Here is a 20,398-nt window from a genome sequence, read left to right as displayed (position 1 = left end):
TTGGATGCCTTTTATTTCTTTCTCTTGTATAGTTTGCTCTAGCTAGGACTTCCAGTACTGTGTTAAATAACGGTGACAGTGGGCATCCTTGTCGTTTACCACATCGTAGAGGAAAGGCTTTTTTGAGAGTTTTTATCATGAAGGATGTTGAATTGTATCATATGCTTTTTCAGCATCAGCTGAAATGATCATATTTCAGCTTCATTCTATTGATAAGATGTATCACATTGATTGATTTGCATATATTGAACCATCCTTGCGTCCTGGGATAAATCTCCTTGGTTATTATGAATGATCTTTCTAATGTATTGTTGAATTTGGTTTGTTAGTGTTTTATTGAGGATTTATTTATCGGAGATTGGCCTGTAGTTTTCCTTTTTTGTTGTGTCTTTGCCTGGATTTGGTATCAGGGTAATACTGGCTTTGTAAAATGAGTTTGGAAGTATTCTCGCCTCCTCTATTTTTCGGAATAGTTTGAGTAGGGTTGGTATTGGTTCTTCAAATGTTTGGCAGAATTCAGCAGTGAAGCCATTGAATCCTGGGCTTTTCTTTACTGGGTGATGTTTTTGTTACAGCTTTGATTTTGTTACTGGTTATTGGCCTGTTCAGGTTATGGATTTCTTCCTGGTTCAGTCTTGATAAGTGGTATATGTCTGGGAATTTATCCATTTCCTCTAGATTTTTCAATTTATTGCCATACTGTGGCTCATAGTAGCCACTAATGATCCTTTGACTTTCTGTGGTATCAGTTTGTAATGTCTACCTTTTTGTCTCTGATTTTATTTATTTGGGCCTTCTTTTTTTCTTAGTTGGTTTAAAGTTGTGTCAATTTTGCTTATCTTTTCAAAAAACCAAGTTTTTGTTTCATTGATATTTTGTATTTTCTTCGTTTCAATTTCCTTTATCTCTGATCTTTGTTATTTCTTTTCCTCTACTAATTTTGGGTTTGGTTTGCTCTTTTCTGGTTGTTTAAGATGTGTGTTATTTGAATTGTTTGTTCTCTTTTGATGTAGGCACTTAAAGCTATAAACTTCCTTAGTACTGTTTTCACTGTATCCCATAGGTTTCGGTATGTTGTGTTTCTGTTACTTGTTTCAAGAAATTTTTCATTTTCTTTCTTAAGTTTTTGATTTATCCACGGTTAATTCAGAAGCCTATTGTTTAATTTCCTCGTGTTTGTATAGTTTCAAAAATTTCTCTTGTTACTGGTTTCTAGTTTTATTTGATTGTGTTTAGAGAAGATGTTTAATACTAGTCGAATGTTTTAAGACTTGTATTGTGACCTAACATATGATCTGTCCTTGAGAATGATCCATGTGCTGGGGAAAAGAATGTGTATTCTACAGCTGTTCTATGGAATATTCTGTTTAGGTTCATTTGTTCTATAGTGCAGATTTAGTCTGATGTTTCTTTGTTGATTTTCTGTCTGAAAGATCTGTCCAACACTGAAAGTTGGGTGGTGAAGTCTCCAGCTATTATTGTATTTTGCTCAGTCTCTCTATTTAGTTCTAATAATATTTGCCTTATATTTCTGGGTACACCAGGACTGGGTGCATATATATTTACAATTATATCCTCTTACTGAATTGACCCCTTTATCATTATATAATGACCTTGTCTCCTTATAATTTTTGTCTTGAAATCTCTTTTGTCTGATACAAATACAGCTGCTTCTACTCTTTTTTTGGTTTCCATTTGCATGGAATATCTTTTTTCATCTCTTTATTTTGAGTTCAGATGTCTTTATAGGTGAAATGTGTTTCTCGTAGGCAACAGGTTGTTCTTGTTTTTTAATCCATTTGCCACTCTTTTTCTTTTGATTAGTTTAGTCCATTCACATTCAATGCTATTATTGATAAGTAAGGACTTACCTCTGCCATTTTGTTACTTGTTTTCTGGTTGTTTTGTGGTCTTCTCTTCCTTTTTTCCTTCCTTTCTGTCTTCCTTTTAGCGAAGGTGGTTTTCTCTGGTGGTATGTTTTAATTTTTTGCTTTTTATTTTTGGTGTATACATTGTTTTTTGTTTTGAGGTTATCATAAGGCTTGCAAACACTATCTTATTACCTATTATTTCAAACTGATGTCAGTTTATCACTGATTACATAAATAAGCAAAAAGAAAACTAATGAAATCTCTATACTTAATTACTCTCATTTTTTAGCTTTTGAAATAAGCAAAAAGAAAACTAATAAAATCTCTATACTTCATCCCTCTCATTTTTTAACTTTTGTTGTTTCTCTTTATGTCTTATTGTACGGTTTGTCTTGAAAAGTTGTTATAGTTATTATTTTTGATTGATTCATCATTAGTCTTTCTACTTAAGAGTAGCTTGCACACCACAATTACAGTATTATAATATTCTGTGTGTTTCTGTGTACTTACTATTACCAGTGAGTTTTGTACTTTCAGAAGATTTTTTATTGCTCATGAATGTCCTTTTCTTTCAGATCAAACTCCCTTTGTTATTTCTTCTAGGACAAGTCTAGTGTTGATGAAATCTTTCAGCTTTCATTTGTTTGGGAAGGTCTTTATTTCTCCTTCATGTTTGAAGGATATTTTTGTTGGATATTCTAGGATAAAAATTTCTTCCTTCAGCATTTTAAATATGTCATACTACTCTCTCATGGCCTGTAAGGTTTCCACTGAAAAGTCTTCTGCTAGGCAAATTGGAGCTCCATCATATGTTATTTGTTTCTTTTCTCTTGCTGCTTTTAGGATCCTTTATCGTTGACCTTTGGGGGGTTGATTATTAAATGCCTTGACACAGTCTTCTTTGGATTAAATCTTCTTGGTGTTCTATAACCTTCTTGTACTTAGATATTGATCTCTTTCTCTAGGTTTGGGAAGTTCTCTGGTATTATCACTTTGAATAAACTTTCTACCCTTATCTCTTTTTCTACCTCCTCTTTAATGCCAGTAACTCTTAGGTTCACCATTTTGAGACTATTTTCTAGATCTTGTAGGAGTGTTTAATTCTTATTTTTACTTTTGTCTCCTCTGTGCATTTTCAATAGCCTGTCTTCAAGCTCACTAATTATTTCTTTCACTTGATGCATTCTGCTATTAAGAGGTTGATGCATTCTTCAGTATGCCAGTTGCATTTTTCAGTTCTAGAATTTCTGCTTGATTTTACAAAATAATTTCAGTCTCTTTGTTAAATTTGTCTGATAGGATTCTGAATTCTTTCTCTGTGTTATCTTGAATTTCATTGTGTTTCCTCAACACAGTCATTTTGAATTGTCTGTCTGAGAAGTCACATATCTGTGTTTCTCCAGGATTGGTCCCTGGTGCCTTCTTTAGTTTGTTTGGTGAGGTCATGTTTTTCTGGATGGTCTTGATGCTTCTGGATGTTTGTTGGTGTCTGGTCATTGAAGAGTTAGGTATTTATTGTAGTCGTTGCAGTCTGGGCTTGTTTTTGCCCATCTTTCTTGGGAAGACTTTCTAAGTGTTCGAAGGGACTTGGGCCCCAAGCTCAATAATGCTGTGGTTCTTCCAGTCTCCTAGAGATACCACCGCCTTGGTGGTGTTGACTAAGATCTGGAAGAATTCTCTGGATTTCCAGGCAGAGGGTCTTGTTCTCTTTCCTTACTTTCTCCCAAACAAATGTAGTTTCTTTCTGTCTCTCTGTGCTGAACTTCCTGAAGCTGGGGGGAGGGGTGACACCCCTGTCGCCACCACCTCTGGAATTGCACTGGGTCAGACCTAAAGCTGGCACAGCACTGGGTGTGACCCAAGGCCTGCTGTAAACACTACCTGGCTAAAGCCTGTGTTCACTCAAGGCCCTGTGGCTCTACAATCAGCAGGTAGTGAAGCTAGCCAGATTTATGTCCTTCCCTTCAGTATGATAAGTTCCCCAGGCCCCAGATGGTCTGGAGATGGGCTCTGGGGGCCAGGAATTAAGAGTCAAAAACCTTAGAAATCTACCTAGTGTTCTTTCCTACTGTGGCTAAGCTGGCACTGAAAGCACACGACAAAGTTCTTCCCATTCTTCTCTCTCCTTTCTACAGGCAGAGGAGCCTCTCTCTGTGGTCACTGGCACATGGGGAGTTCTGCTAGGCCATGGTTGATGTTCACTTAAAACCCAAGGGCTCTTCAGTCAGCCTGTGGTGATTGCTGCCGAGCCTGAGCTTCACTCTTCAGGACAATGGGCTCCTCTCTGGGCCAGGACAGGTCTAGAAATGCTGTCCAAAAGCCTAGGCCTGGACTCGGGGACCCCAAGATCCAAACTGGTACCTAAGATGTAAGACAAAATCCCTTTTATATTTCCTTTTGCTTTTTTCAAGCAGGAGTCTCTCACCATAGCCACCACAGTGAGCCGGGAATTTGCTGGGTTTCACCTGAAACCAGCATGTCTGAATCTCAACCAAGGCCTACAGTGTACTACCTGGGTATCACTGTTGTTTATTCAGGGCCCGAGTGGTCTTTAGTCAGCAGGCGATGAATCCTGCCAGGATTGGATCCTTCCCTTCAGGGCAGTGAGCTCCATTTTGGCCCAGGGTGTGTCTAGAAATGTCGTCCAGGAGATAGGTCCTGGAATGGGGTCTCAGTACTCTGCCTGTTGCTTATCCTACTGTGACTGAGCTGGTATACAAGATAAAAGACACACTCCTGTTGCCTTTACTTGTTGCCTTCCTATCCTGAAGCAGAAGGAAGGAGTCTCTTATTGCTGTGAGCTCTGCTGCCTGGGATTGGGGGAGGAGTGACACATCCATTCCCTTGGTCACCCTGTCTGGTGGGTCTTTGGTTGCATGCTGTCCTAGTCCACTGGCTCTAAGCACAACACTAAGACATGTCCAGGAATTGCAGTCCTTGTGTCCTAGACTGCCTTTCAAGTTTATCTGAGACTCTAGAGCACTTTAGCCCTTGGTGGCAAGGCTTACTCAATTTCCAACCTCTTGGATTGGCGCTTCTCCTCTGACCGTGTCACGTCCAAATGCTACCTTTTGTGGGTGGCTGCTAGCTGAACCCAGCACACTTTTGCTCTCCACTGTGATTGATCAGCACTAAGTTTAATACAAAGTCTCCCAGTTGCTGTGCTCTCTCCACCCAAGTGCACATATTCTTTGTCCGTGCCACATAGCTGCTATTGCGGGATGGGGGAGGGGTGGCATCAGTGTTTCAAGATGGTCTTTCCCACTCTCTTTATTGCCTCTTTCAGCAATATGAAATTAAAACCAGGTACTATGATTGCTCACTTGATTTTTGGTTCTTTGGCAGTGCTTTTTTGTGTGTAGTTGGTAAAATTGGTATTCCTGCGGAGGGGACCATCAATGGAGGCTTTGATTCGGCCATCTTGCTTCGCCTCCCTTCTTAGTTTTTTTTTTTTTCCTGTTAAGATAAAATAAACCAGACCTCAAACTTTGAGCATAGTAAACATTCTTCACAATGCAGGTAGGGATTTTATCTACAATCCTACCATCAGGAAGTGATCATAATTAGCATTTTGGGTTTAAATTATTGCTCTTCTTCTTAGTAAGCTATTTAATCTTATCTGTTTCCTTATTTATAAAATGGGGATAAACAGTGGTGTACTTCATTATCTCAACAACTCTGTGAAATAAGTAAGTTGATGTATTGTAAAGTGTTTAAAATAGTACTAGTTATATAGTAAGTGTTAGTTATTGTTGTTAAGGAATCTTTCACATATATTTCACAGTTTTGTATACTTGTAGGCAGTGTTTTAATGGAATATTTTTATAATAGGTGGTTCTGCTTACCTTTTTTGCCAGACAGCTTGGCAGCCCACAGAACTGATTTAGAAGCATGCGTTGAACTTCACATGGACAAATCTTTCTCTGTGACAGTTCAAAAACTAATAAGTGACTTCTTGATTCCATTACTTCTGTCTTTCTAGCAAGCTTGTTTACTTTTACCGGCTCACCTAATTTTTATTTGAATTTCTGGAGATGTATTTGAAGTTTTTATTCTTGTAAGTTGGCCCAGTTTAGTTCTTTTTAAGAAATAAGATCAACAATCTGTTCACTGTGGGTAGGGAGAGGGGCGTGAACATGGAAAAATCAAATCTTGCCTGATTTTTAGGAAGCAAGTAGATTTGTACACAATTCAAAACCAGTTAATCTAATTATTTTGACCTTTAAAACAAACAACAACAACAACAAAACACACAGCTTTCACAAAAGTGTGAAAGCAGGAGTCTTTTAAAACTTGAGTAACCAAAGGGCTAAATGGCTTTTTTTTTGTTTAAATTATGGTTTTAGGAAACTTGATGCTAGAAAAGTGTAGAAGAAACTGATACTTTTGGAGAGAGCAAAACAACAAATGTCCTCTCCATGGAATCTGAATTATGTGGAAGCTTTTAAAATATTTTTATAAGTGGACCAGAGTAAATTTGCCTGGTTTGTGGTTGATAGTAAGTGTAAGTGTTCTTAAAGGCTATCAACAATAAGTTACAGAAGGAGTTCACAAAACAGTAGGCAGAATGGGGGTTGAGGTAAGACCTCCTTTTAGGCTTACCCAGCCTATCCATTGTCTCCAAATGTGCTTCAGGAGGCACTTTTCCTTCTCTTTTAGGAGAGATGAAGTATGTTACATACCTTTTCTCTCACTCTGATTCTCTTATTTTCTCTTACTCTTTTACTGGTTACATGGACATACTGTGTAACTGAGGCCCAAGCAATGCTTCTCACTGTCGCAGTATCCATTAATGCAAGGTGCAGTCACAATTTCCTCCTTCAGGGGTCCCAAAATACAGTGTATGCACTGTCAGTTACTACTAAGAAGTTTATTGTGTTTAATCTATTTTTTTTTGTTTTGTTTTGTTTTTGAGATAGAGAGTCTCGCTCTGTCGCCCAGGCTGGAGTGCAGTGGCATGATCTCGGCTCACTGCAAGCTCTGCCTCCCAGGTTCACACCATTCTGCCTCAGCCTCCCGAGTAGCTGGGACTACAGGCACCCGCCACCACGCCCAGCTAATTTTTTTTTGTATTTTTAGTAGAGACTGGGTTTCACCTTGTTAACCAGGATGGTCTCGATCTCCTGACCTTGTGATCCGCCTGCTTCGGTCTCCCAGAGTGCTGGGATTACAGACGTGAGCCACTGTGCCCAGCCTTACTGTGTTTATTCTTTAAAGTTACCCTAGCCAAAGACGTTATCCCTAAAGCTCAGAAAGTGCTGGACTCTAAAGAGACTGAAAACAAAGTGGAAATTCTTTTCTTTCCTAAATTTACATGAAATCATTACATTCCATGTGTTACCAACCCTGAAGAAACTTCTAAGTGGGAGAACTCCCCAGGAGGATGATTTTAAGAGGCCGGAACACACTTTTTAAAGATCAGTTTAAATCCCATGTTTATAAAGACTTCTTTCTGCTTCAACTGATGGCAGTCACTCCACTTTTCATATAGCTCCTTCACGTTGTACATGTAGGAACTCAAGTACATGGTAGGAACTCAAGAATATGTCGGTCCTTAAAGAACCAGGTTGAAGAGATTCAGTGACAGGGTGGACTCCAGTCTGGAAGAGTGAGTACAGGGAGTCAGGGTAGCATTAGTGGCTTGTATACAGGATTCAGAGTCAAACTGAGTTTCTTCCTTTGTAAAATGGAGAAGAAGATAACATATTTTGCTACCTAACTAGTACAGGCTGAAATTATAAATAGATTTAAGAACAGTTTAGATAAATTTATGGATAAGAGATTAAATTCAGTTCAAACAATGGATATATGCCTGGTACTGTCCTGGACACCATGAATATATCAATACCATATGAGGAAGAAAGCCTTTTGACTTTATTGTAAGGCCTGTGGGTATATGCAGTCATGTGGCACATAACATTTCAGTCATTGGTAGATGGATGGCATATATGATGGTTGGCCCATAAGATTATAATTGAGCAGAAAAATTCCTCTCACCAAGTGACGTTAAAGCCATTGTTCATTGTAGCGCAACACATTACGTCTTTTATGTTTACATACACAAATACATAGTGTTACAGTTGCCTATAGTAGTTCAGTAAACATCAGGTTTGTAGCCTAGACACAGTAGGCTGTATCATACAGCCTAGGTGTGTGGTAGGCTATCCCTGTAGGTTTCTGTCAGTACACTCTGTGATGTCCACATAATGATGAAATCACCTAATGACATTTTTCTCAAAACATATCCATCCCCATCATTAAGCGATGCATGACTGCAGTGTATCTCCAAGTGACTCCCAGCAGAATTTTGGTGAAGTGCTTCTCAGCTCACAGATTTTTGATTTAGTATATGTCTGACCTTCCTGTGACTTATTCTTTTTGTAAGGTTCACGTAATTAAAATGAGTCTAGAAATCTAGAGATGCTGTTATCTATCTCAGATAATCTTGTTAGCTCTTCATGAACTTTCTGGGCACTTTTACTTGTTTGGATCCTTTCACTTACCATTCAGGGCTATACAGAATGAACTAATAACGCTGATACTTGAAGGCACACAGCTGACTCAGACCTTTTTAAAAGAGGTCAGAGTGTGGTGTAAACCTAAGTAAGGAAATGGGTTCCTATCAAAACAGAAACATTCATTCTTTATGTCTGTCCCTGCCTCTCTTGAATAACAAGAACTTGAGATCTAATGAGCTATATTGTTATTTTAATCTTAGTAATAGTCACTATAATTATATTAATTACTTGGAAGTAGGAAACTTTTTTCATTTTTTGGAAACATATCTTTGTTAATTATGAACTACTTATATAGTTATTTCTTTCTACATTTGTTTACTGGGCTGTTTATGCCTTCTTTTTTATCTACTGAGGCAATATTAGATTTTACAAGATTTGTTAGAAGTCATGTTAAATATTAAGCTAAATGGTTCATTGTTTTTTGGCAGATAAATTATCTTGTCAGATTCTGTTGCTTTTGCTTTGTGCTTAAAGTTAGTCATTTGTAGGGAGTTGCAAGGTTCTTGGCATTTGTAGCTGTCTTGTTTAGAAAATAAATTGATTTAACGTGTTAGAGATCCCATACAGGAGATTTCTGAAGCAAAACTTACACTTTTGTTGCCTCAAGGGAAGACTTTATTGCATAATATGATATATGTTCATAAGGTTTGTGTAGAAATATTATACTTGGTAAAAATCTATATAGATTACATTGTTTCCAATTTAATATTGTCCCAAGTAAAAAATATATACAATTGAGTGTTATTGAGTTAACTAGCTCAATCCTTAAGGACTGAAAAAATCAGAACTTAACAGAAGCTAGGTTTTTTAAGCCTGGCAGTTAACTCTTTACAAATGGAATTATTTTTATGAAATTATGAAATTCTGTGCCTTTGGTTCGCTGAAAACTGAATTAACGTGTGTAGTAAGGATGTTAATCTTTTGAAATTATAAACCTCACATGTTTGATATAAAAATTAAAAGCATATGGGTTGCTTTTAATTTTTTTTATAAAAAATTAAGGACATATATTTTTTCATTGAAAATTTTGATAGCCTAATTGAAGAATTACGGTGATGTACAATTGTTAACAAGAATGTTGATTAAATGTTTAATGTGTTCATGTGATTGCTACAGAATGGAATCTCAGAAATGTGCTTTTTCCAAGAAAGTTGATATTCATAATAATTTAAAATTTTTATTGCAGCTAGAACGAGTAAATCTGTCTGCAGCTCAGACACTGAGAGCCGCTTTCATTAAGGTGAGGTGCAAATAATTTACTATGATTATTAAAGTGTATGTTCTTTGTAAATGTAAGTACGTGTGATGGTTGCCAGTTTATTTTCTTTTAGGGAAAGCCTTTTTAGCCATCTTATGCCTGTTTTACTATATTCCATAAAGCTTAAAACACTTCCAAAAGATAAACTAGAACAAATGTTATTTCATTAGCATTCATCTTTTCATCACTTTGTGCTTTTGAAACTTTTTCAGAGTGTTCTCTCCTTAGCTGTAGATTATATTTTTGAGGTTTTTTTTTTTCTATTATTTGACCTTTTGAAAACTTATATGGCTGGGCGTGGTGACTCATACCTGTCATCCCAACACTTTGAGAGGCTGAGGTGGGAGGATCACTTGAGACCTGGAGCTCAAGACCAGCCTGGGCAGTATAGCAAGATCCTGTATCTACAGAAAATAAAAATATTAGCCAGGCATGGTGGTGCGTGCCTGTCATTCTTGCTACTCAGGAGGCTGAGGCAGGAGGATTGCTAGAGCCCAGGAGTTTGAGGTTACAGTGAGACGTGATCATGCTGCTGTGATCCAGCCTGGGTAACAGAAAAAGACCCTGTCTCAAAATAAAGTAAAAATTTAAAAGTATTTGTAAAAGTGTAACTTGAAAAGGTATTCTTTCTATTGTTTAATTATAGAACATGAGTCTAAAAAACGTTTTTCAGTGGGAAAGTAATACCTTCAAATATGGTGAATTAAATATACTTTGAGGATATACAGTTAAGTTACTCAAAATAAATGTTTTCCTTGTCTTTAGACTTGAGCTGTTCAGTGGGTTATCACTAGCCACATGGTGCTTTTGAGCATTTAAAAATAAGACTAGGTCAGATCAAGATATGTTCCAAGTTAAAATACACACAGATTTTGAAGACTTCATATAAGAAAAAGAAAGTAAACTAGCTTAGTAATAAATATTTTATAATGATTACATGTTGAAATAATATTTTGGATGTACTGTTAAAATAATTTTACCTGTGTCTTTTTACTTTTTTTAAAATGTGGCCGCTTAATATTACATAGGTAGCTCATAGTTGTTGCTGATATTACATTTCTGTTGTACAGCCCTACTCTAGAGACTCACTGTACATGTTGAATGCATTCTTTAATATAAAACTTTTATCTGGTCCTCCATCCCAAATATATATTATGGTGCCCAAAACTTTAATTTTTATTTTTGTATTCCTTCCCATCAGTAGCTTAAATAACCTGTGTTTTAGGTACAGTATTTTAATGTTTAAATATGGAATACATTTATATTTTAATTGGAGTTGAAACTATAAGCCCATTCTGCTTGATTTCTTCCATGTCACACAAGCTTATTGATAACACTCTTTTCTGGTAGCACAAGTTATGTCACTAGGTATCTCATATTACCATAATAATCTACATTACGTATGTTAGAATAGAGCTTTTTTGATTTAATATTCTGTGATTCAAGGTGAGTACATATATATTTAGTAGCTTCATTAAATTGCATCCTGCCAAATCATTGGGTTAATGAAGCAACACCATAATCATTTCCTTTTTTTTTTATTGTTGTTTTCTTCTTTGAGTGTCAGTTTGGCTTTGGAACGGCGTATTTGGTCATTAGGGAGGCATGATGCTATCTTAAGCATCTTTGTGGCCATAAGAAGAAGGAAAAGTAATCTGTACAGTAGTATTGCTAAGAGAAAAGTCAATATTTCAGCTTTTCTAATGCCAGGAACAGAGAGAAGACGACCCTGTCCGAAGGAGTAGATAGTATCTTCAATGACATTCATAAAATAAAATAATAAATTTCCTGAGGGTTTTTCTTGTAACATCCTAACATATAAGCTAATTATCTAACACTTAAGTACAATTATGTGACTGTGATAGATGTGGTTTGATCCATGGATAAAGTTTGTTGTCCATGGCATAGATTACTTATTTTGGAAGAAAACAAAGTAACTAATTTTACACTGATGTATTTTTAATTATCACATTTAGTTTGTTACATTTCAAGTGAAATTGAAGGAGGACATGTTAAAACTGTAAAGATGCTTGTATTTTTTAAATTACAACTTTTGAAAAAGATGAAAGAAACCTCACCAGTCATAAAATCTTTTATATTCATAATTCCAATTATTGGTCCGCAACAACAATAATTTTCATCATGGTTTTTGTTATTTGGAGGGAAAAGAGGATTAAAATAGTTTTTCCCAAGATAATACTATTGAATATTTTAATGTATATACAGTTAACCTTTGAACAGTGTGGAGGTTAGAGATGCTGACCCCCTGCAGAGTTGAAGATTTGAGTATAAGTTTTGACTTCCAAAAATCTTAACTACTAAAAGCCTACTGTTGACCAGAACATCTTACTGGTAGCAAAAACAGTTGATTAACATATGCTTTGTGTATCCTATATATTACATACTGTATTCTTAAAGTCACAGAAAAGAAAGTGTTATTAAGAAAATCGTAAGAGAAAATATATTTATTATTCATTAAGTTGAAGTGGATCATCATAAGGTCTGCATCCTTGTCGTTTTCACATTGAATATGCTGAGGAGGAGGAAGAAGAGAAGGGGTTGGTCTTGCTAGCTCAGGGATGTCAGAAGTAGAGAAGGTGAATGGGGAGGCAAGAGAGGCAGGCACACTTAGTGTAACTTTACAGAAATATGTTTAATTTCTGACTTACTTGCTTTGTCATTTTTCTAAAAATGTTTCTGTACAGTACCAATCTTCCAACATTTGCTTTAGTTTCAGTGCTTGTATCAGAGAAGGGTCCATGTCATAAAGCAGCCTTGAATAAAGAGAACTCTTCTGCTGGATTGTCTAATGTCCATTTGTTTTCTGGCACTCCTTTGTCTTCTTCCTCATTGTCTATTAGCTCTTAAATTTCTCTGATATCCATATCTTGAAACCCTTCATCCTCTACCTTTTTTTTTTAACCATATCTACAATCTCTTTCATGATTTCTGTGGCTCTGTTGTAAATCCTGTGGAGTCATGCACAACGTGTGGACACAGTTTTCTCCAGCAGAAATTTATTGTTTTAGGCTCAATGGGTTTTTCTATAACAACAGTAGCATCAATGGTGTAATTCTTCCAGACTTTCATGGTATTCTTTCTAGCAAGGATTGTTGACAGCCCTTTCCATAGGGGCCTTATGGTTCCATGTATAATGAGCTTTAAAGGTTCTTGATCCCCTGATGTAGAGGCTGATTTAGAGGTGTGGTGTTTTGGGACAAGTAGGCCACTTTGATGCCTTTCAGTGTTGAACTCATGGGGTTCTGGGAAGCAAGGGACATTATCCAGTATCAGAAGAATTTTTTTGAACAACAATAATAATAAAAGAAAGGCTAGGTGTGGAGGCCCGTGCCTTGTAATCCTAGCACTTTGGGAGGCTGAAGTGTGAGGCCAGAGGCCAGAAGTTCAAGACCAGCCTAGGCAACATAGGAAGACCTTGTCTCTAATTAAATATACAATACATATATATGTGTGTGTATGTATATGTAGATATCTCTGATATCTATATATATATATCTGATATCTCAATATATATCTGATATCTGTAGATCTAGCTATATAGAGATATATAGGTATCTCATAGATATATATAGACAATCAGAAGAACTTCAGAAGACCATCCCTTCCTGCCAAGATGCTTTCTAACTGCAGAAACAACGCATTGATGGTACCAGGCTAGAACAAGGGTTCTCTTTGTCTAGGTCTTCTTGTACAACCACAAGACTGGAAGCTGGTGTTTTTCTTCTCCCTTCAAGGCTTGAGGGTTTAGCAGCATTATAAATAAGGACAGTCCTGATCATAAACTAGACTTCATTTGCACAGAACAGTAGAGTTGTCCTATCTCTTCCTGCCTTAAATTCTGGTGCTCACTTCTCTGCTTTACTAATAAATATTCTTTGTGGCTATTTTTTCCTTCAGAATAGGGCACTTTGATCTGTATTAAAAAACCTTTTCAGGCAGATATTTTTTTCCTCAAAGATTTTCTTAATGGTGTGTGGGGACTTATTTGTTGCCTCTTGGTCATCAGAATCTGGGTCTCCTGTTATCTTGACATTTTTTAAGCAAAACCTCTTTCTAAAATTATCAAACTATCCTTGGCTGGCATTAAATTCTTCAGCTTTAGACTTTCCTTTTGCTTTAAGTTGTCATAGAATGACTTTGCTTTTTCTTGAATCATATTAGGGTCTATAGGTATGCCTTTCTTATAGACATCCTGCACCAACATAAAAGCTGCATTTTCAACAGGAGACAAAAAGGTATTTCACAAAACATGCAAGGTTTTTGTACCTGCTGATGTAGCTGCAGCAATGGCTTCGTTTCATGAATTTCCTTTTTTTTTCTTACAGTGAGTCTTAGACTGTATTCAAGCAATTCAGTATCATGCAATTCACCTTCTTGTAATGTCATGACTTTGCTTCTTGAGCACACTTCCAACATCACTAGTGGCACTTTGTTGGGTCCCATGGTATTATTCCATGTTTAAAGTATTGCACTAAACACGATGAAAAAAATATGTGAGGGCTGGGAGGTATTACTTTGTACTGGGATGTGCAGTTTGCTGGAGAGATGAACTGTTCACATGGAGATGATTAGAGTCACATGGCGTTTTAATCATATGCTTACTAATACTTGAACTGACTGCAATAGCAACAGGAGGTGGCTTCAAAATTATTATATATACATGTGTACTACAGTTAATTTTGTGCAGTTATGATTTAATATTGCATCTGTATATTTGTTTATATTTCTTTTAACTGCAAATAACACCATGTACAGTCTGTTGGCGTGTGAGTTTTGATAAATTTTAACTTTTTAATTGTATCTATTTTATAGTAAATACTAAAATAGACTAGTGGATAACTATATTTTATGCATTCATAACATGTGTTTTTATTATTTTTTTCACTACTTATAGGCTACTCAGTTTGTCTATAAGTTTTTTCAAATTGTTGCTGATCTCCAAAAATTTTTCCTGTATATTTATTGAAAAGTATCTGCATGTAAATGGACCTGAGCAGTTAAAACCAGTTCTTCAAGGGTCAGCTATATTCTACTTCATTCCCTCTCCCCCTTATCCTCTCTGAGAGGTTCCGATAGGTTGTCCGTCTTCCAGATTGAGAATCACTGATCCACAAGAGTGTATGTTGCTGCCCTTCGGTTTATTTTTTTCTTACAGCTGGATTCTTTACAAAGATTAGACACCCTACAGGGTTCATGTTGTATTCTGAGGGAAAACCTAGAGTTGTAGATTGTCTCTCTGATTTAAGACCATATTTATTCATTTTGTCAGTCAGAGCCATTTGGTAAATTCAAGCTTTTGAAATAAGAATTAGCTTAACCAGGTTTTTAGCCAGGAGGTACTGAGACTACTCCTTCCAAACTATGTACTGAGGTACCTGGTGGCCCATAGCAAATTCAGAGGGGTGCCACGAAGTATTTTAAAATTGTGAAGGTGTACAGTGATACTCAACATCTGTTTGACACTGCATGGACTCCTAGCTTGAGATGGATTGCAATTCAGCATATTGGATTGTCCTTCACTGCTTTCACTGGTGTTAGATCGTTGAGAAGCTGGACTTTTTGGCCAGTGCTATGATCTAACAGAAGTACCAGAAAAAAATATATCTTCAAGAGGAAATGAGAGGGGCAAGGTCCAATCTAAGACCAGTGTTTGAGAAATTATGAAGTGCCCAGTAGGCACACACATCCCAGTAATAAGTGACGATAGTTATTTAAGAACGGAGTAAAAATTGTTTTTTTCTATTTATGTGTATTATTTTTTTAAAGGCTAAGTAGTTAGGACACTATACTTATTAAGTTGTTTAGACCTAAGTATTTAATAAACAGCACTGTGAGGTGCATCTTTTGGCACTAAGGACACTGAAAACTGAGAAAGTTAGGGACCTTTGTGAGACTTTTGTAATGCTCTAGCTTTAGCATTTTGGGGTCCCAGACCAGCTTGGTATTGAAAACTTTATTCTCAGACTTTCAGCATTTTAACCTTTCAGTACTTTATTATAACTTAATCAGAGATATGCTTTTCTTTTTCCATCCCCTGCAAGCACATAGAGAATGTTCCCCCCTCCCCAAGATAATTCATTATGTAGGAAGATTTATTGCTAGATAAGATAAAGTATTGTTACTGAATGCTACATTATATGTAATTTTGTGGCAGTTCACCTCATTAATGCTATAACAACACATCTTAAGCCATATTTGGACATCTTATAAAGGAAACTCCTTTTTTAAAAAACACAGTTTTTTTTGTTTTGTTTTGTTTTTAATACGAGGTCTTATTCTGTATCATAGGCTGGAGTGCAGTGGCATGATCATAGCTCGCTGCAGCCACGAACTCCTGGGCTCAAGCAGTCCTCCCATCTCAACCTACCAAGTAGCTGGGACCACAGCCACACCCCACCAGGCCTGGCTAAAAAGTAGATTCTTTTAAAAATATATATCCATGGAAGGAAAAGTCAACATAGGCTGTAAAAGAAACAGGATTCTGTCAGACACAGTTTATTGTTATTAATCATCTATCAAAATGATTTTCCTGAACAGTATCTGACAGCATTTAAAATGATCCGATGATTGGGATAAATGCGTGTATTTTCTTTTCTCATTTCATCCCACAACCCTTCAGTTTTTGATACTTGAGATCTAATGAGAAACAAGACGTTATAATGGAAAGAGCAATAGGAAGAGAAGAAAACTGTATCTGCAGTGATAATCAATGGAATTGAAGAGGCAGAGGTTAAGTGTGCTTGACACATAAGGAAACAAAAAGATTGCCATCTGATTAAGATCGTAAATTGTGTTTCTATTTTGCTGTTTAATATTAGGGCAAAAAGGAAAGAAAATCATCAGCATAATGATTAAAATTGGCAGGCATCCTACAGGAAACAAACATCAAGTGTGATTACAGAATTTACTGGGAAAAACTGAAATCTGAAAATTAACTCTGGCTTTGGTAAACTCAGAACTCTATGCCCAGTCTTGAAATGGCTAGAAAATTTTAGTGTCCTGGGGAGTCTAAGTAACATAGAACCAATGCAAACTCAATGAAACAAGCTCAAAAGGTAGTAAAAGGTTTCATGATGTTCTAGAAACCAGTGAAGGAAATATTCTTGCTACAAAAATAAAATAGGAAATGAAAATCATTGTGTGGGAAAATAGTTAAGGTATTATTATATAGGTTCAGTAAAACCTTCAAAATAAATCCTTTTTTGTTTTTCCTGGCATTCTCTTAATATAAATGGAAAGAATATGCAAAACACTAGTCAGATGAGTTATTGCTTGATCCTTGAGTTGCAGTATTAGCACATTAAAAAAAGCTTAAAAAATTCTCAAGATATTTAAAGTAATGAGAATAGCAATTGATAGATTACTAAAACATATATAATCCTTAATTCTATCTTTGTTATTAGTTCAATTGCAAAAGAGTATAAAGAAGAGTAGAAAATACTAAGTTCTTTCTGTTCAAATGGAAAATGGAACCTTAGTCATAGTAAAGAGTCGGGTGCACAAGCTCTAACAAAGCCTTAGTGAATGCTATCATGACACCTGCTTTACAAAGATTTCTGCCCTTAAAAGTTATCAGTGTAAGACGCTCCCAACAGATTCTAAACAATTAAACTTTGGCTTTAAAATGTTGATTCCTTATCTGTATTTCAAAACTAGTTTTCTCTTTATTGTAGGCTGAAAAAGAAAATCCAGGTCTCACACAAGACATCATTATGAAAATTTTAGAGAAAAAAAGCGTGGAAGTTAACTTCACGGAGTCCCTTCTTCGTATGGCAGCTGATGATGTAGAAGGTAACGGACAGAAGAACCTTAAGTTATACAATTGTTAAATAGCACTTCCTCTAAATCATTATTATTTGACCAAAGGATCTTCCTTCCCTACTGTTTTCCCTCCCTCCCTTTCACTTATGATGATGATGGTGGTGGTGGTGGTAGTGATAGTGGAAGCTAATGTAGATAAAATAGAAAAATGGTTTTTCTTGCTTTTTATATTTGTGAGATTTAATTACTTGAACTTTGTTTATGCTGCATGCTTTAATTTCCCCCCCCCCCCTTTATGTTTGGTGAGTTTCAGTTTTACTAAAAGATAAGCTTATTTGGAATGTGTTGACTTTAAGCAAACAACAGTTTGAAAGTAATGAGTTTTTTGTTTTGTTGTTTTTTTAACTTTAGTACAGCATCTGTGTTTCAAGCACAGATTTAAGAGAAGAATATAACCATCCTTTTTGCTTTTCTTATTTTTTTTACTTGAAATTATTTAGACATTGGTTTTAAGTTTAGTAGCAGTTTTCCCACTAATTTAGAAAAATGTGGACATATAATTTCCCAGAATTATTAAGGAAGAACAAAAAGCAGGTATTTTAGCTGATTCCATGATTTTAAGAAAGCCCTTATCATTATTTAGAGTTGAGCATTTGCAGCCCATTAGGCCATAATATATTGATGAATTGGTAGAGTTGTAATGCTTCCAAGTCTACAATGAATCTAGTGAAGTCTCCTTTCCAAAATTGGTGTTCTGTGATCCCAGCCTGTGTGTTGGATTTGTGCTGGTGTTTTTGTTTTTAAGTGAGATTTCAAAAATGTGTAGAAGATTTTATTAGATTATTTGGGGTTTTAATATGATGAAGCAATGTATATTAAATATAGGGGTTTTAAATTTTTAATCTTTCCAGTTGGCAAGTAGATACTACCTTTGCACTAGTTATGACACTCATTATTTAATTTAAGGTTTCCTTGGGAAATGTAATGTCAGAGTACGGTTGAACTTAAGCCTCCCTTTTAAATCTGTTTTTTCGGTTTTTTTTTTTGTTTTTTTTTTTTTAAGATTTCATGGGATTTCCTTTTGTCCCAAATTGAAAATATTTATTCTTTCTTTTTGTGATACTTTACTTGAAGGGAGCCCTGCTGTTGTTACTGGACTAAGTCAAACACTAATGAATTCTGCTTTGCAACCTTGTCTTTCCTAATTATCTGGCCTTTCACCTCCCCCACCTGCCTTTGACCAACACTGGAAATTCTTAGATGTGATGAATTTGGCAGAGAGTCGCAGGATGTTTTTTATTGTGTATTTATTTTATCAGAGTATATGATTGAACGACCAGAGCCAGAATTCCAAGACCTAAACGAAAAGGCGCGAGCACTTAAACAAATTCTCAGTAAGATCCCAGATGAGATCAATGACAGAGTGAGGTTTCTGCAGACAATCAAGTAAGCAATTATTTGTTTTGTTTCTTCTTTGCTTAAAAGTACTTCCGAGGAACTACTCATCTACATTTTTTAATTTTGGTATGACTAACTTGAAATGCTTATTTCAAATAAAATCTCAAATTTTTAAATACCACATTTTATTAACTTTATGGCGTTTGGTTTCAGAGTACAGCATTTTTTAGAATGTTTAATTTTAAAACAACAATGAAATGTGCGTAAACTGGAATGTAGTTTGAACTACATAAATGATGGGAAGATATAAATGTCAGATAAATGAATAGAGAAACTGGATATATCCTAGAGATTGGTAGTAAGATATACCAAAATAGTTTTTATTTCAGAAATAGCAGCAGTCATTAAGGTAAGTAATGTACTCTTAGGCATGAGTAGTGTTTTCTAAGACTGACCAAATAGCCTCTAAATCCTTGCCTTTGGGGGATATAGGTTAAATAAGACCAAGAATACTCATGGGGCCAGAAGGCTGGCTGGTGAGCAGCAGCAAGAAGGGTCATCCTAGAGCAGTAGTTCTCAGACCAGGGACACTCTCTTCTGGAGTACAGTGAAGGGTGAGAGGGTAGGGGATTGAGTGAAAACATAATCCCTACATAAGTATCTTTAAACTAGAAAGTCTGATAATTTTCTTCAGCCTCAGTGGATAAAAAACAAAGAAAGCTGGGAATACTTGCAGTGTCACTATCAATGCATGGTTTTGGTGAAACCATAGGTAGATATTGCTGGGGAGAAAAGATTTAGCGCAGGTCTTTTTCTGGAAGAGGCTGTGACATATGTGGTAACTTTGAAGAACCTAAGGAGACTCACTTGGAATAAATAGTAACATTCATCTTTTGGAGTTTGGGCAGTGGGAGGAGTGGCAGCAGCCAGGCAGCCCAGCTTCGTGAAGGCCCTCAGCATGCCATGGCCCACATGCATCTGATATGCGCCTTCCCCACTTCCAGGATGCCCAAGAGGACAGTCAGCTCAGCTGATGGGACAGTGAGGGAAGATCCCAAAAGGAGATTGATATGGTTGTCAGCTAAACCTGCTCTTTCAGTAGTGGAAATTGAAGCCCCAAAAGGTAGCAGGAAAAGATAAATCTTCAGGCAAAAAAGTGCAAACAAAAGAGAAAAGAGTAGGAAAGTGAAAACAAGCCAAAGTGGCTAAGAATAAAGATTTACCTGCAGAAAACAGAAAAACTAAAACTGAAGAGAGTCCAGCCTCTGAAGCAGGAGAGAAAGAAGCCCAGTCTGATTAATATCACATACCATGTCTTATCAGTGGTTCCCCGTCTCTCTTCTTACATAATCCAGGAGAATATTTTTATCAACTATGTTGTAAATGCATGTTTTTTAGTAGCTCTAATGTTTTTTAATAGCTCTAGAAACATTTAAGGAGGGAATTCCACTGCATTCCATTTTTTAAGTGTAAATGCTTTTTTTTTAAAGAGGTGAAATAATTTAATTTGCTGGTTATTTTTTGGTACAATGGGAAAATAATGTTGGATATTGAATTATGGGAAGCCTTGA

The 20,398-nt window shown here is 36.2% G+C and overlaps 1 protein-coding gene across 9 annotated transcripts in view; it reads left to right on the top strand.

The window, feature by feature from the left end:
* PDCD10 (programmed cell death 10) overlaps positions 1 to 20,398 on the top strand; it is a 51,226-nt gene that overhangs the window by 20,660 nt on the left and 10,168 nt on the right. For 7 of the 9 annotated variants that reach the window (XM_034957695.2, XM_003817691.4, XM_055110655.2 and 4 more), the window contains 3 exons: positions 9,576 to 9,629; positions 17,342 to 17,459; positions 18,749 to 18,875. In XM_034957695.2, the coding sequence (XP_034813586.1) occupies positions 9,576 to 9,629; positions 17,342 to 17,459; positions 18,749 to 18,875 (299 nt within the window). The remainder of the gene's footprint in view (positions 1 to 9,575; positions 9,630 to 17,341; positions 17,460 to 18,748; positions 18,876 to 20,398) is intronic. The other 2 variants (XM_055110656.1, XM_055110657.2) reach the window with 1 other exon arrangement.

The sequence above is a fragment of the Pan paniscus genome, chromosome 2 (genome assembly GCF_029289425.2).
Source record: "Pan paniscus chromosome 2, NHGRI_mPanPan1-v2.0_pri, whole genome shotgun sequence".
Classification (NCBI taxonomy): domain Eukaryota; kingdom Metazoa; phylum Chordata; class Mammalia; order Primates; family Hominidae; genus Pan; species Pan paniscus.
The sequence above is the reverse complement of the archived record's forward strand: the minus strand, read 5'-3'. Positions and strand labels throughout refer to the sequence as shown.